The 14,449-nt window shown below is 38.5% G+C and overlaps 1 protein-coding gene across 2 annotated transcripts in view; it reads left to right on the top strand.

The window, feature by feature from the left end:
- The window catches only part of SPIDR (scaffold protein involved in DNA repair), a 204,213-nt gene that overhangs the window by 72,588 nt on the left and 117,176 nt on the right, over window positions 1-14,449 (top strand). For both annotated transcript variants that reach the window (XM_061448525.1, XM_061448526.1), the window contains one exon: window positions 1,503-1,722. In XM_061448525.1, the coding sequence (XP_061304509.1) occupies window positions 1,503-1,722 (220 nt within the window). The remainder of the gene's footprint in view (window positions 1-1,502; window positions 1,723-14,449) is intronic.

Below are 14,449 nucleotides of genomic sequence, written 5' to 3'. Positions count from 1 at the left end.
AACCCTTTATCCTGCTGGAAAATACTGGTTCATGGGAAACAGAATGCTTTAAAGAAGCATGTTGCATGTGATGAAAATTTGATTCACATAAAAGTGGTTTCAAGAACGTTTCAGGTTTATATTTCAAAATTATTTCAGTTTCAGTATAAAATGTAATAAAGACTGGGGAATACAAAATAGGGACAAAATAGTTTCTTCTTTTTTTTTAATTTCTTTCTCCTGTTTTTTTCTTTATTCTTTTTAGAATTCAACTTTATTAAACCAACCTGAAAAGTTTTAGGGCCCAGTTTCTTTGGTTTGGGTTTCTTGAGGGTTGGGTTGTTACTTTTTTTTTTTTTTCAAGTTTCTCATAAACTAGAACTCAAATATTTTGATTTATTTTCCAAAGGAAAGGCATTCGCAATTGTGAAATGGGCCTTAAAATAAACAAACAAATAACTAGTGCAGCTCTGCCATTAAGTTCCAGTATCACATTCACAGTTCCTGCCCTGTTTCTTCTTTGCTGTGGGAAGACAATAATTTATATCAGCTGTTTTTCTTGAGATGCTGTGCTTTTCCCAGCACAACTTGTAGATCAAAGTGGGTAGAATTGGGGCTTTGCTGTCCCTGTCCTCTGGCACTCTGTCTTTTCCCACTAACTGCTCATAGCATTTGACAGGTAGGTAACAGTTCTCCCCTCAGCGACCAGAGTGCAAATCTGAGCAGGATTAAGTGAGGAGGAGAATCACTCTTGTGTAATCTTACAGTATAGATCCATGTCTGTCTGAGGAACCCCTGCCCTGTGCAGACTGCAGAGGAGCTAGAAGTAATTTCATTTAATCTCAAAGTTCTTTCTTGCTCAGCGTAGATGAAAATGCTTAGAATCAAACTGGGGATACTGGTATCTGTTTATGCTTTAAAACAAGAAAGCCTTCTGTATCCTGATTGCCTACTGATAAAACGGATGATCACTTTTGTGACAATTTTTAGGCAGTGCCTTTATCTTGCTTCCTGTTTCTCCGCATGCATCTCTAAATGTGAATTATCAGCTTTTAGAGACTTTCTACCTAGCAGGTACTATTCGAACTTGGTCCCTGACAGCTGTTGCTTTGAAAAAGATCAAGGAGGACAAACACATCCTCACGTTTAACACAATGTGGTTATTCGGTTTCCAAATAAATCTATTTTGTGCAGTATCTAATAAAAGAAAAAAACTGAACAAAGTGAGTGAGGTGCAAGATTAAAAAGTTCAAATATGGTGGGAGAGAGCTTCTTGTAAAGAGTTTGTGATTTCTTTGGTGTTTAGGAGAAGTTCAGGTAGGCTTTTATTAACAGCATCTATAAAGAAAAGAAAACCACAAAACCTTAACGTTTTTTGGTGGGGCAATGTATTCTACTCAGATGTGTATTTTTCATAGTCAGCTCTGCAGAGAACAGAGGGATGCACATCTCCAAAGTGCTAGAATTAGAATTTCCTCATTGAGACTTTACACTTTTATTTTTCTTTTTCATTTACTTTCCAGATAAATCTGGTGTCTTAATTGTGAAGATATTAGAAATGCTTGAGGAGTGTACAATACAAGTTGCCATCTGCCAGCAGCTGGAACAGTCTCCTGATAGTATTTCATCCAAGGATGCTGTCATCAATGCAAGAGAACCAATACTCAAAGTCCTCTTTGCAAGAGAGACAGCAGCTCACCTGAAGAGCAGGCCACAGGATGTCATCCACATCTACCCTCCGTGGTGAGTAGGAAGAGCCAGCCATGCTTGCTGTAGCACTGCAGAACAAAGCAGGGTTGGAAGAATCCTGGCTGCACTGTTGTGAGAAAGACCTCGGGGGTTAGGGGTAAGCAGGGCTCTCTTTGTGGTCATCTGTCTCTGGCAACTGGAGAGACATGACAGATACCTTAAAGACAGCTCAGATAACAACTAAATTTGTATCATAATGCCTCTGGTGTTGCTCAGGGCTTCAGTTTTGTTTTCACTTAATATTTTCATGTTTAGAGCAGTAGAAAGGCCTGGGCAATGTCTTATCAATGGTAAGGCCAATAAAGTGCATACTTTCTGGTAGCAAAGTAGTTTAGGAATGCTTAGCTGTTGCTGTGAGTATGGGTATAATATTTCAGTGGAAAAGTCTGTATTAACTGTATAGTATTCAGCAAAAACAACATGCAGCTAAAAATGGGGGGGGGGGGGGGGGGGAGCCGAGCAACAGGAAAATTGGATGCACTCTACTCTTAAGGAATCAGTAGACAACATTTTGTTAGTTCGGTATTGCTGCTGCTGCTCTCACTGTCTTCAGTTCCCCAAATCCCTCTTCAGCACAAACCTTTCTGGAATTCTTCAAAATGTTTGGTCTGCATTTGTGGGTTTTTTTCTGAATTGGATTACTTTTTAAGGAGTAGCATAAAGTGATGAAATTTCTAGTAAGGCAGCTGGTTGTTGGTAGCTGTAGGTTGGAAGGTCCAACTCTCCATAAAAATCGAACTTTGAAGTGGCAGTACTACTCCTCTTTTCACTGTTCTGCACCCAAATTATGAAAAAGGAAATATATTTCTTATGTGTTTCAGCATTCATTGTCTGAGTTTTAGCCTCCAGCTGCAGCAGAATCCTGCCTCTAGTGTTTGATCTTATCCTTTTGCAAAATACTTCCTCCTGTTTGGCAAAGTCTGTATCTGGTTTTTATCTTCATTGGTAGCTGAAAATCTTGGGGTTCCCCAGTTTGTTGTAATCTTTCACTACTAAAATGTTATTTAACTGTCTTTGGAGGCAATTCAAAAGTTAAGGGAAGATACTTAATCTGAGGTTTATTATGGATACAGATGCAACTATTGATAATTTAAATGTAAATAGACTGGTAGCTAAGGGAAATATAGTTGAGTATTAATTAAGTCCTGGCTGATATGACGTCACTGGTTTTTCATTTCCTTCCATCCCTAAGATACTAATGGTGGTTCTCATTTACCTTTTCCTTCAACAAGCTTCTTGTCATGCTTTAAATTTGTTTTGTTTCCCCATTTTCTTCTTCTTTCTTTATCCTACAAACTTCCATCTTAGTTCCTTTTTTATCTTCAGATTTCCTCTGTTGTTTCTAAAATGTGAGCCACTGCATTTATGGTGCCGTATCTTTCTGTAGAGACCTTAACCTACACAACGATATTTGTACCAACAAAACTGATTTAGTCAGGGTATGATTCAACTTTATTTTCTCCTTTTTTTTTTCTTTTCTTGAATGGTTACTGCCAGTAACAATGCTTAGCATGTATAAGTCCCACTCTGCTCTAGCTTGTTCCATGTCTGCTCTGGGAAGATGTAACTGCACTGCTACGATCCTTTCCAGACTACAAGCGTCTGTAACTGCAGTAGTGTACTCTTCTGATTTGTTTAAATGCCGTGACATTCAGGACAGAACTAATTCCTATATATATGTAAACTGAGGTTTTTTGAGAACACTTCAGAGCTCTCTGTCTTCCCTGAAATACCACATTTTATTTGCTTTTGGTTTTTATTGTAGCAGGATGCGCTTTTCATGTAAGCAAGCAGTTATTTTGTAAAACAGAATGTTTGGGCAGGGGATATGTCTGCATTGACAGGGTTGCTTTCCCTACCCATGTGCATCTCAAGGCACTTAACAGACATTAGTCAGTAGTGCAAAACTGCATTATAGCTCATCTCTAGTCCTATTTTCAGTCAGTTTGAAATTAATGTCAGTTGTCTTTTTTGTTTCCTCAACCAGAAGTCAAAAGAAGTTGGGCTGGATACGGTTAAACTAAACATACTGGAGGCAGGGAGTGGGGAGGATGAGGGATGTTTTTGTTTTAGATTATTATTTGGCACTTTTAGTTTACATTATTTGGAAATTGGACTTGTACACTTAATGGAAGTTTCCTCTATCACATTTCCAAGGTTCTATTCTGTTAAACACTTAATTGAGAGCTCTTGACTGCTGAAATGTAGTTTCTGTTGCTCTGCATTGAATTTGCACTTCTGTCATTAAAAACAGATACTGTTTGTATTAAAATGCTTTTTTGATGGTTCAAATACGTGAGTAGTATGAAATCAAATCACCTAAATCTAATCCTGACATGATGAAATAAGCATATTTAGGTGTCTTATTGATATCGCTAATTAAAAGCAAAAGGGAACAAAAAAAAAGAAGCAAGAACAAGGGGAGCAGTCCTTTAAGGACCTGTGTGTAGCTGGGACACAGAGCACACTGTGCATCGTCATCCTGTATTTTCAGATACTTGTATGGTAAGGCAGAATGGGATGAGATGGGGTGATTTATAAGTGGCCTACTTTAACATCCTGAAAGTAGAATTTCCTGATATCTTTAACATAACACCCTAGAATTATGTTCTGACATTGCCTTTTGCTTTCTGATGAGGCATCTGAGTGAGTAGGTAAGATGCAGACACACGGTTGCTGGCTTCTGTATATAATTATTTGTGAGCAAAATCTGAATGCCTCACTTCAGAGCCTTTGTAAAATTAGGCTTTGCTTTTGTAACTGTGTTTGTATGTGTTGTGAACTGAGTGCACAGCTCAGTATGTGAAATGTCTCTGGCAGTAGACTTGCATAAATACTTGGGAAGAAGTGTTTAGAGATTTGTTGATATATTTGTTGGTATTTGTTTGCATGCAGAATCCCATGATACTTCAGAACTAGAACACAAGCAATTTAATTTAAAAAATAAAATACTGACAGGAGGCTGGTTATAAGACTCTTACCAACCCGGAGTGGTCCCACTGACTTTCAGAAGAGCTTTGTGTCAGAGTAAAAATTTGCAGGACTGAGCCCTGATTTGTTTGTAACTGGATATGGGGTTCTTTGTGTCTAGGGTCTTAAGGTACATATTTACAGTCTTGGATGAAAGGGATTTCATGTGAGAATTGTCACTTGCTATAGGGAAAGCAACCCCAATAGGCTGATTAACATTTCCAAACCAGTGTGTCTGGCGAAGGATGGAGCTCAGCTGGAGCTCAGCTGCCTGGTCTCTGAGCCATCTGACAGGAGTGTACTGATCTTGAGGCTATATAGAAGTATTATTGCAGTGTTGTATCTAAATAATGCCTATTAATTTGGACACATCACATGAAAGCAACTGCGTGTTTTGGGCTGGAGCTGGTTTGTGTCTGGCCAGTTGGTAACACAACAGGCAAAAGAACTCTGTCCTGCCTGCCCCTGCCTGTCAAGGCTTGCCTTTGGTTGTCTTTGCAGTACCTGGACAATTTCTTAGATTAAAATTTAAGTGAACACTCATAATTTTTTGCAAACTGAATCTGAATCATTAAGTGTTTTTTAACAGCTGGAAAAGGAAAAGCTTATTACTGAGCGTAATTAAGTTGATTACTAAGTCTTTATTTACTTCGCAGAAATACATACCTGACAAAAAACGAAGACTGCTTGATACTGCAAAGATGTGAGAGAATGGGAACAAACGCTTCCTGGTTCTACTGGCAGTGTTTTTATGGCTTCAACTTACCTGAGGGGTTTTGCTTGTTTAACTATAAAAATGATAGAAATCATTTACCATACCTAACAGAAAGTGATGAGTTGGTTTTTCTAGAGACTTCAGGATTCGTTTTTCTGCTGACAGCAGGGCTTGAGGATAGACAGTCTTCTTCAGATACTCCTGCCTCCTCCTCATAGAAATGCCTACTGTTGAGCATTCAGGATAAATTAACCTGAAGCAAATGGTCCGGATAAGAATGCTTTTCCTTATGATCAAATTTAACAACTTTGCAATGTTTCTCATGTATTTCTGAAGTTTAACTGCTTGAAGCATGTTGATATCAGTACAGTTGTTGCCAATATCAATATAAACCACAGATCATGTTTGATTTGGACAGGGTCAAAGATTGATCCATACCTCCTGAATGTGATGGTCTGGTATGAAACCTCTAGTTCAGAAGGTTCATGGAGGACTGGGATGACAGGAAGGAGATTGCATTTTGTTCTTACACAGCCTGTAAACTTTGGCTGTCAAGCACTGCAGAGGACAAGATCCTTAGCTGGAGAGCTGCTATTCCCTGTGCAACTTCTCTGTGCTTAACAACAACAGCAAAAAAGAAGACAGAGTTTATTTTAGGAACTCAGTATAGTAAGTATATAAAACACTTAATTCTGTGACATCAACAAGCAACTTCAAAGTTGTTCTTTAGTTTCTCTTAACCTATGAAACCACAGGGAACCATAATTACTCAGCTTTTAAAGTGTTCCAGTGCCTGGTGAAAGTGTTTAATGTGGACTTCTCACTTCTGCTCGGATTACACTAGATTTGCTCTCTCCCCAGTGTAAGAGATTTAGAAGACTGAACTATTTACTGCCTGGAATTGCTCATACAAAACGCTGCTGCAGATCAGCTGATGTACAATGATGAAACTTTGTAGGTTAAGTCCTTTAAGGTGGGACCAATGATGAAAGTTGCTGTAGAAACATGCAAGCAAGCTCTGAACAAGTTTATATAAGGAAAGCAATCTAGCTTTGTGGACTTACGTATTCTTCTACTTCAGAATTATCCTGGATATACTGTAGGCTGTTTTGTTAACTCAACAACAGGACTTAGGATAAATGGATATTTAGTGTGATTTTTGCATTGTCTTACTTATTACATAGCCTTACATTGCATGGTTTTACATAACCTTAGTGAGAAATACAAGCACCAACACAGGGAGCTAACATGAAATAGGTGTTTGGAACTAATGTGACTGGTGTTAAAGAGGGTTTGCCTTCCATTTGATGAAGATAGAGACTTTTTGTCATGGTTTCTCTCACTGGCCAAGGGAAGCACTTAAGAACATTGTTACAGAATACCAGCCTATCACAATAAAGATCATGTGAAAAAACAGGATCTTGGGCTTCATATACTAATAAAATGCAGAAATGACCTACTGCTACTCTGTAAGAAGGAAAGTATCTATAACCTTTAAATTTTCTCATTCCATAAAGGTAAAATACAAATACACATTAAAGACAAGGTATGGAACTTCTTTCGCATAAATTCAGTTTCTTTACTTACTCCAGAGAGGCAGTTTCTTTGCGTGCTTGGTTGATCAGTTGGACAAAACTTATCTGTGTTCATCTTCCTTTGATGAAATCTAAGCATTTATAAATATGTATATACACATGCACATACGGATATTCAGACGGATGGGAAAGGGGGGGGAAAAGATCACCAGTCAGATCCCTCCCATTGGAAAGATGTTAGCTCTGCCTTTGCATTCTTTCTTTGAAGATGTTATAATAGCAGAGTGGGAGAACCCTGATAAGAGGGACAGGGCTCACTCAGAAGATAAAATTCTACAAAACTTAAGAGCTGTAAAGCTAGTGTGGGCACTATTTCTAAAGTACGTATGGGAATGGCCTTGGAGCCAAAGATCAGATTGTATCATCTGTTTGGAATTGCTTCTCAGAGATCATGCAGTTGTGAAAATTGAAGTTCCTTTCAGAAGAAAAGGAACAGCTGTGGATTTCTTGCAAGTATTTATGGTGTTTTTGTTTGGTTTTTTTTTTTTTGTTAGGTTATACCTTTCCTACTCAAAAGACATGAATTGTCTTTTGAGAATAGGTATGTGTATACTTTTTGTGAACGGAAAGTTGTCTCTGACAAGCTTTTAATGTAATTTCTTAAATACTTATGTTGTTTTATCCATTTTGACAGAGTAGTCCATTGGATTTTCCTTTTTATTTATTAATAAATTTGGGGTTTTGTCCATCCTGTAATGTAAGGGAGAAAGTTTTATCAGTAGAGCTGCTCAGTTATATTTTATGTTATATCTCTAGAACTAAAGAGATCAAGCCATTAGTATTATATTTATTCACCTTGCATGTAGAAAATCAAAACACCACAATTTCTTAGTAATCAAATCAGTGAATAATTCTGTTCCTTCATAGGTGGATGACATAATTGGAAAAATACAGAATTATAAAGCTTTGATTCTGAGAGGAGAACAAGTCATTCATGCCACTTCTCTGATTTGTTACAACCAACTGAAGCAACAAATACCTGGTATTTCGGATGTGGGTTATGTCTAATAAACATAGGAACATGATGCCACTTTTACTGTGAGATAGACCTGTTTATTTGTATAACTATGGCATAAATAGATGTATTATCTGAATGCCATACATAAATTTTAGTACCCTGAAAAACAAAGGTGAACGAACTGCTCTCTATGAAAGAGGTTTCCCACGGAGAAAAGAGTGGAAACACATTTGGGGAAGATGGGAGCCTCAAGATAGTAGATCCAGAGTTCTGCAGAAGATTAAAACTGAATTTTAAAACATGTCTGCCTGTCTCTGGACTAATAGCTGATGGTATCTTGCCATGCTGAAAAAGGGGAATTTCCACTCTATTGTGCCAAAGAAGTGCTGGGTTTTGTTGATATGTTTGTTTGCTTTGAGCCAATCAGAGGGGTCAGAAGTGAGTGGTGTGTTTGTGAAGTAGCAGCTTGGTTTTTACATCAAGGTTGAAATGCATTGTCAGCACATAAACCTCCAGGAGGGGTAGAATATGTCTCTCAGTCCAGATGGATGTCTGAATTGGGTACATGTAGTCAGTTGTTATGCTCCTGGCTCAGACAAGCAAGAAGGGCTACCCAGAGTTTGCCTAGAAGCAACATTGTGTGTTGTTCTCAGGAGGTAATTCTGGGCTCTGGAGGGAGCCTCCACCAGGATGACTTTCTTTGATACGAGCCATTTCATATGTAAGAACAAAAGAATTGTAGAAAAGAGGCAGTGAATGTAAATAGCCTGTTTTATGCTGGGGGGTGGTTTTCTACATTTTTCTAAACACTAGATACAGTCCTACATGGATCCTGCTGGAATGGTTGTAGTGTCCAGTTAGTGGGAAAGGTTTTAATCACTGTGATGCTTACATGCTGAGGAATTAGTGTGCATTTGAGTCCATGGGTTTTAGGAACAAAAGAGGAAAATTATATTTTTAAACATCCATTCTTTACAGTGATGCTGTTTATGTCTGAATTCTTAAGTCACTGGAAAAAATATTCAGTGAGAATGAAAATGTCCTATCCTAATAGTCACAAAATATTCTCATCCTGAAAATCTAATCATGTGTACTTTTTTTTTTAATGAAAGGTCTGTACTTGAAACTTTCCAGCTTTTATAAGTGAGGAAATTCCAAGCATTTTGTAGTGACAGATACTGTTAGTGGGTAGTTGTCCACTGACGTCAAAAACAGAGGATGGCGAACAGCTTTGTTCAAGTCAACGAAAAATGTACCGTCTTGGATAAACTCTGTGTTAGCAACGGGGCTATCAATGATATACGAGCAGCTTCACATGAGTTCCCATGTGCATTCAATCCAATGCTAAATTCCAGATCTTGTTTAATAAGCAACTGATGGAGCCAAGACCTGGCACTGCACAAAATCCTGCAGTCTGCTTTATCCAGTCATGAAGAAAAAACAAGCTAAATAAGATCAGATGAACAAGTTCAGAATTACTGCAGGGTTATTAAAAAGTTGTGATTTGTATTCCTCTGCTAATGTTTATGACTAACACATTTGGGACGTGTAAAACAATACTTAATTTGTAAAAAGTCTATGTGCCAAAATTCCTGCAGTAGTTTAACCACTAAAGAGCAAGTTTTGACTGTGTTGAATGGGTTTGTTTAAATGTTTATCAGTAATCAGCTAATCTTTTTTTTGGTTTTTCTTTCAACCTACATTTTGAAAAATGATGATTTCTCGTTGCTGGATTGCTGGTTAGTACTTTCACTTTGGGAAATACAGTGTATTCCTGAGCTCATCATGGAGAAACAATTTTTAAGTCAAGTCTCATTCTCTTTGGCAGGTGTGATTTGCTACTGTAATTGTAGGTGTGTGGTTACAGTAAGATTTTTTTATATGCAGTCCTATACGCACTTGTGTTGGGCTTTGAATATGCTGGATCTTTTAGACCACAGAGAGTTTCACGCTAAGCATGCTGGTGTCCTTATGCAATTTTGGATGGGCAACGAGGTGGATAAAGTGTGAGTTCATCATATTGTCACGTCTGGCAATTCCCTCCAACATGTATGCTTTCTCAGACTCCTCCTCCTAAATGTCATATTTAAGTGTAGGTAAGCAAAAGTTAATTGCTACGCTCTTAGCAGAAATAGTTATTAAAACCCCAAGTATTTCAAAAGGGGAATGTTGCTTTCAAATATTTGAAAAATTTGGAATGTTGCTACCAAATGCAGTATTTAAAACATCTCTGCTATCCTAGTGGGCAGGGACACAGAGGCAAGGAGGAGAACAAATTTTGCTACTTCTACAAGGCAGACTGCAGCCCTTCTGTAAAAGCTCATGGAAGAAATGCCCATGGTTTTACATATTTTTGGCAGCAATAACATAATTTGGTATATAAAGCAGTTCAGCTGTGAAACATTCAGTGCAGCCTTTTGTGTGGTTGATGAAGCTTCTCTTCCTACCAGTCTTCAGAGTCAACATTAACCATGCAGATTGCGGTGTATTACTTCTCCCTGAGTAGTAGTATTTCTCTTGTTACTGTCCCAGGATGGCTGTCTGGCAGACCACGTTTCTCACAGCAGAAGTATCAGAACAGTATTCATGATGTTAGAAGTGGTGCACAAGCTTTAATTTTACCTTTGAGAGATTCACTGTGTGTTTTGAAAGCCAAATCACTGACGTGGCTCCAAAAAAATATTTGGCAGTATGTGGGAAGGATTTTGCATGTGTGTGTGTTTTGTTTTGTTTTCCCTCTTTAACCTCTTTGGACTCCTGAAATTGTGTATGTTGTCTTTCTCCTTGATAAGTCTAAAACCATAATGAATATTTCTGTGGATGTTTCTGATTTTCAGGGTTCTTTATCTCCCACTTTCTTAAGGATAGGATTCTTATGTTTTTAATAAGTGGTGCATGTCTGTTCTAGAGCAGATCATGACAATGGGCTTTGCACAGTCTTCTCTAGAATCATTATCCATAGTCAGTCTTCTTATCTCTGGCTGGCATAAAAGAGGACTGCGTGTCCACCATGAAGTTGCTGCTGCTGTTCACAGCACATCTGTTAGTGCAAACCCAAGTCTGTCAGCATCTTCAACTAATACCTCATAATTTAAAATACCCCTTTTTGCCATCTCTGAGATATTGTTGGGACAGACAGCATAGATCATAAAAACTCTGAAAAAACCTGGGAGAATATTTACTAGAATGCTGCACACTACAACACACTGAAAGCACTGAACTTGAGAACAGTTTGGATTCACTATAAAGCTATAAACTGCATTGATTATATTTGTGTTTTCATTTGTCTTCCTACCGTGGCACAGCTTGTCTGCCTTTTGTGTTTCCAGAAACAAATCACTCCTCTGAGTTGAGGTTCCTTTTTGAGAAACATGCGCAAGGCAACTATGTGAGACTTGTACGCTGCGTTTGTGCCTTAGCAAGTACAGCTTGTCTAATGGTTCCTTGAGCTTGTCATAAATATTAATTTAATAGGGTTGGTACTATTTCATGCATTGTTAATGTACAGATTGAGGAAGAGATAATTCATATGGGCTGATGCTGGAACTGACAGGGTTTGTAGGCTTAAAGGAGTCCAGTTTTACAATATATCATTGTTTTCTTCAGATTATTTTAAAACTTCTTATATAGAACAGGATAGTTCTTTATTATCTTTTGAAATTTTTCTTACCTTCCATTCCCTCCCAAAAATAAATAAGCTGTCCAGTATTTTGTCTTTTTACAGCCTCCTTTGGCTGACACTCATGACTTGCAGTTTGAGGAGTTCTGCATGAGGTGATTGTTTAATTTTGCTGGGAAATATTTGACTCTAGGTGTTCAGCTTTCAATCATGCTGTATAGCAGGGAACCATTTGGTAGCTGTACTCAAAACCAAACCCATTTTAAAAACAAACATCAACATACCACATTATCAACTTCTGAAACAGTCCACGTAAGCCTTGAGAATTGCCTTGGGTTGCTGGTCACTTCAGATATGGCTGTAATTTCCTGATTTTTGAGGACTGCTGCTCAGGAAGGAATGGAATCCCATTAGGTTTACTGGTTACCCTGAAATTGCCCTTAGAACCAGCTCAGCTTAGAGGAGAAAACAAGGATGGGGGGGGGGGGGGGGAATTATTTCCACAACCTAAACATAAATGACACCTCTGGGGGGAGAGGAGGATAAAGCAACTTTTAGATCTGTTTATTTTTTAGATTGGACTACATGTAAAAGTATTCTCTTCCTGTGTCTTGCAGTTGTTAATTGGTCAGGATTCTTACCTATGGTCACAGATCTTGTTCTTAGGCAAACCCTACAGAGTGAAGTTTGCCTTTATGGAAGAGGTCTGATATTTGGAGATATATATAATCTTACATATAAAGCCCCCCTGCGTTTATTTAGATTAAATTCTAAACACCCATTTTCTAACTTAATATAGGTATTACTTGGTTGTAGTGTTGATTTTTTTTCATTTAAGCTTTTCTTGAAAAGTCATTTTCTATCCCAAATGATCAGCTGTTGTGTTGATGTGCTTCAGCTATGTCTAGGTAAAGCTCTTCTCATCCAGAATGTGGACTAAATATATATAGTATATACATATTAAATGTATTACTAGTTGTAGTTTGTTTATTTATCTGCTATCAAATTGCTACTGCTTTATTAACTAAACATACATTGTGCACAATTCAGAGGAAAATACTCCCTATAAGCTAGCAAGACAAAACCATGACACAGCCTTACTGTATAACCTCATCAGATGTTAAAACTTACATAAAATGCATATATTAACGTGTGTAAATCCTACATTATGAAAACATGGAAGCCTGGCTAGCACACGTGGTTTGTTATTGCTCTTGACCGAAACTGGGCATGATCATAATCAAACCCATTAGAGCTGGAGTCTGGAATGAGAGGCCCTCAAGTCTGGGCATCAAGAGCATGGTACTCTCCTCCCCTCAACTCCTACTGTGTTTTTCCTTAGCTTTCTAAGCTACTTTACAAACAGTCACACTGGTGATGCATTCAATACTATTTTAATTGTGGTATTCTTTACTATGTGGTAAAGAATGCTTTTCCTTTATTGTATTTCCCTTTGATGTGCTGTGCTCGCTGTCCCTCAGTTGTACCAGACCAGTTGTTGCTGGGACTGTGCTGTACATCAAATCAATTAAATAATTTGCTTTAGCAGATTTTAAGTTAGGTTTGTTGAGCAGCATGGTTTACAGTATGTCTTGTGGTAGCACCAAAGACCCAGGTGAACTGGCAGGAGGCTGGGCATGGGCCAGGGCTGAACTTCGCATGGTTGGGAGCGTTTCCTGTAGCACTGTAAGCATTACATAAAAACAGGCAGGGAGGAGAAATCCCTGCCAATGGGAATCATTTTACATAGTGCAGTGGTGGGAGCCCCTTTTCCAGCTTGCGTTTGCAGAGTAACTCTCAGGGGTGGAGGGAGGCTGGCTGAGCCCCACTGGAGGCAGGCCCCTGCCCTTCCCGCTGGCTGCAGAAGGCAGCAGTGTTGTCAACAGAAACACAGGTAAAACTGGTCCTGGGCAACTGATGTCTCCAGATAGCCTCAGCGCTTACTTGTCCAGAAAGTCTTCTGGCTTCAGTTTTGTGTCTGTGAACTAACAGTCTGCAAAAGGGGGATTTGTTTAGTTTTGTGTCCATTACTTATGCACAGCTTTTAATAACTCGGTACATTATCTGTTCTGAATGGAGGGGTGTGTATGAGACAGTCACCGCACTGTATACACAATATTCTCTTCCATAACGCTGAAGGAGGCCGTGTGCCTTTTCGTTTAATGCTTTTAAGGACTTCACTGTACTGGCTGTCATTGACCTTTGGCTTATGGACAAACCATTCCTCCTCAGAAAGTGAAACTGATCTCCTTAAGAAGTTTCATTTCTGCAAAACACTTGTAAATGTTTCTGAAACCCACTGTAATTTTCTGCCCCCCTTGTCCCCCAAGATGTTTACAAACTTTGCTTTGAAGTGAGCTTGCCAGGGGAAAAACTGAGAACTTCCCTGCATGCTATGAGTTTTGTTAAGAGCTACCTCCTGGCTATGACAGGCTTTTAACCTGTTGAAAGCCTAACAGACCTATTCCTGGCTTTGATGGGGATGTTCTTCTTTTCATAATTTAGGAAACTCCTTGAATCTTTTTAACTACTTCAGATGATCCTCTCTAAAACTTTTGTGTCTTGTGATTTTTAACATTTTGTTCTAATGCTGTTCTCCACCCTCTAGGGAAAGTGCACAAGTTCTTGGCTTACATTATCTCCATTCCTTTCCTGTCTCTTGATTCTGCTGTGGTAAATCCATCACTGATTTTAAATTGTCATGGAACCTTTCAAAATATTTAATTACTTGATTCACCTCTCGCTCCGTGTTCCTTACCAAGTCTCTCTGACAAGATATAATGGATTTCATCTATTCAGGAGGTCAAGTGGGGCAAAAAATACAAATCCTTGATGTACTTTACAGTAAGCAGGGAGCAAATAGG

The sequence above is a fragment of the Pezoporus flaviventris genome, unplaced genomic scaffold, assembly GCF_033815535.1.
Source record: "Pezoporus flaviventris isolate CSIRO_AGI_PZ_B2104156 unplaced genomic scaffold, CSIRO_AGI_Pfla_v1 ptg000007l, whole genome shotgun sequence".
In the NCBI taxonomy this organism is placed as follows: Eukaryota; Metazoa; Chordata; class Aves; order Psittaciformes; family Psittacidae; genus Pezoporus; species Pezoporus flaviventris.
Note: the sequence above shows the minus strand (reverse complement) of the source record. Positions and strands in the feature narration are given on the sequence as shown.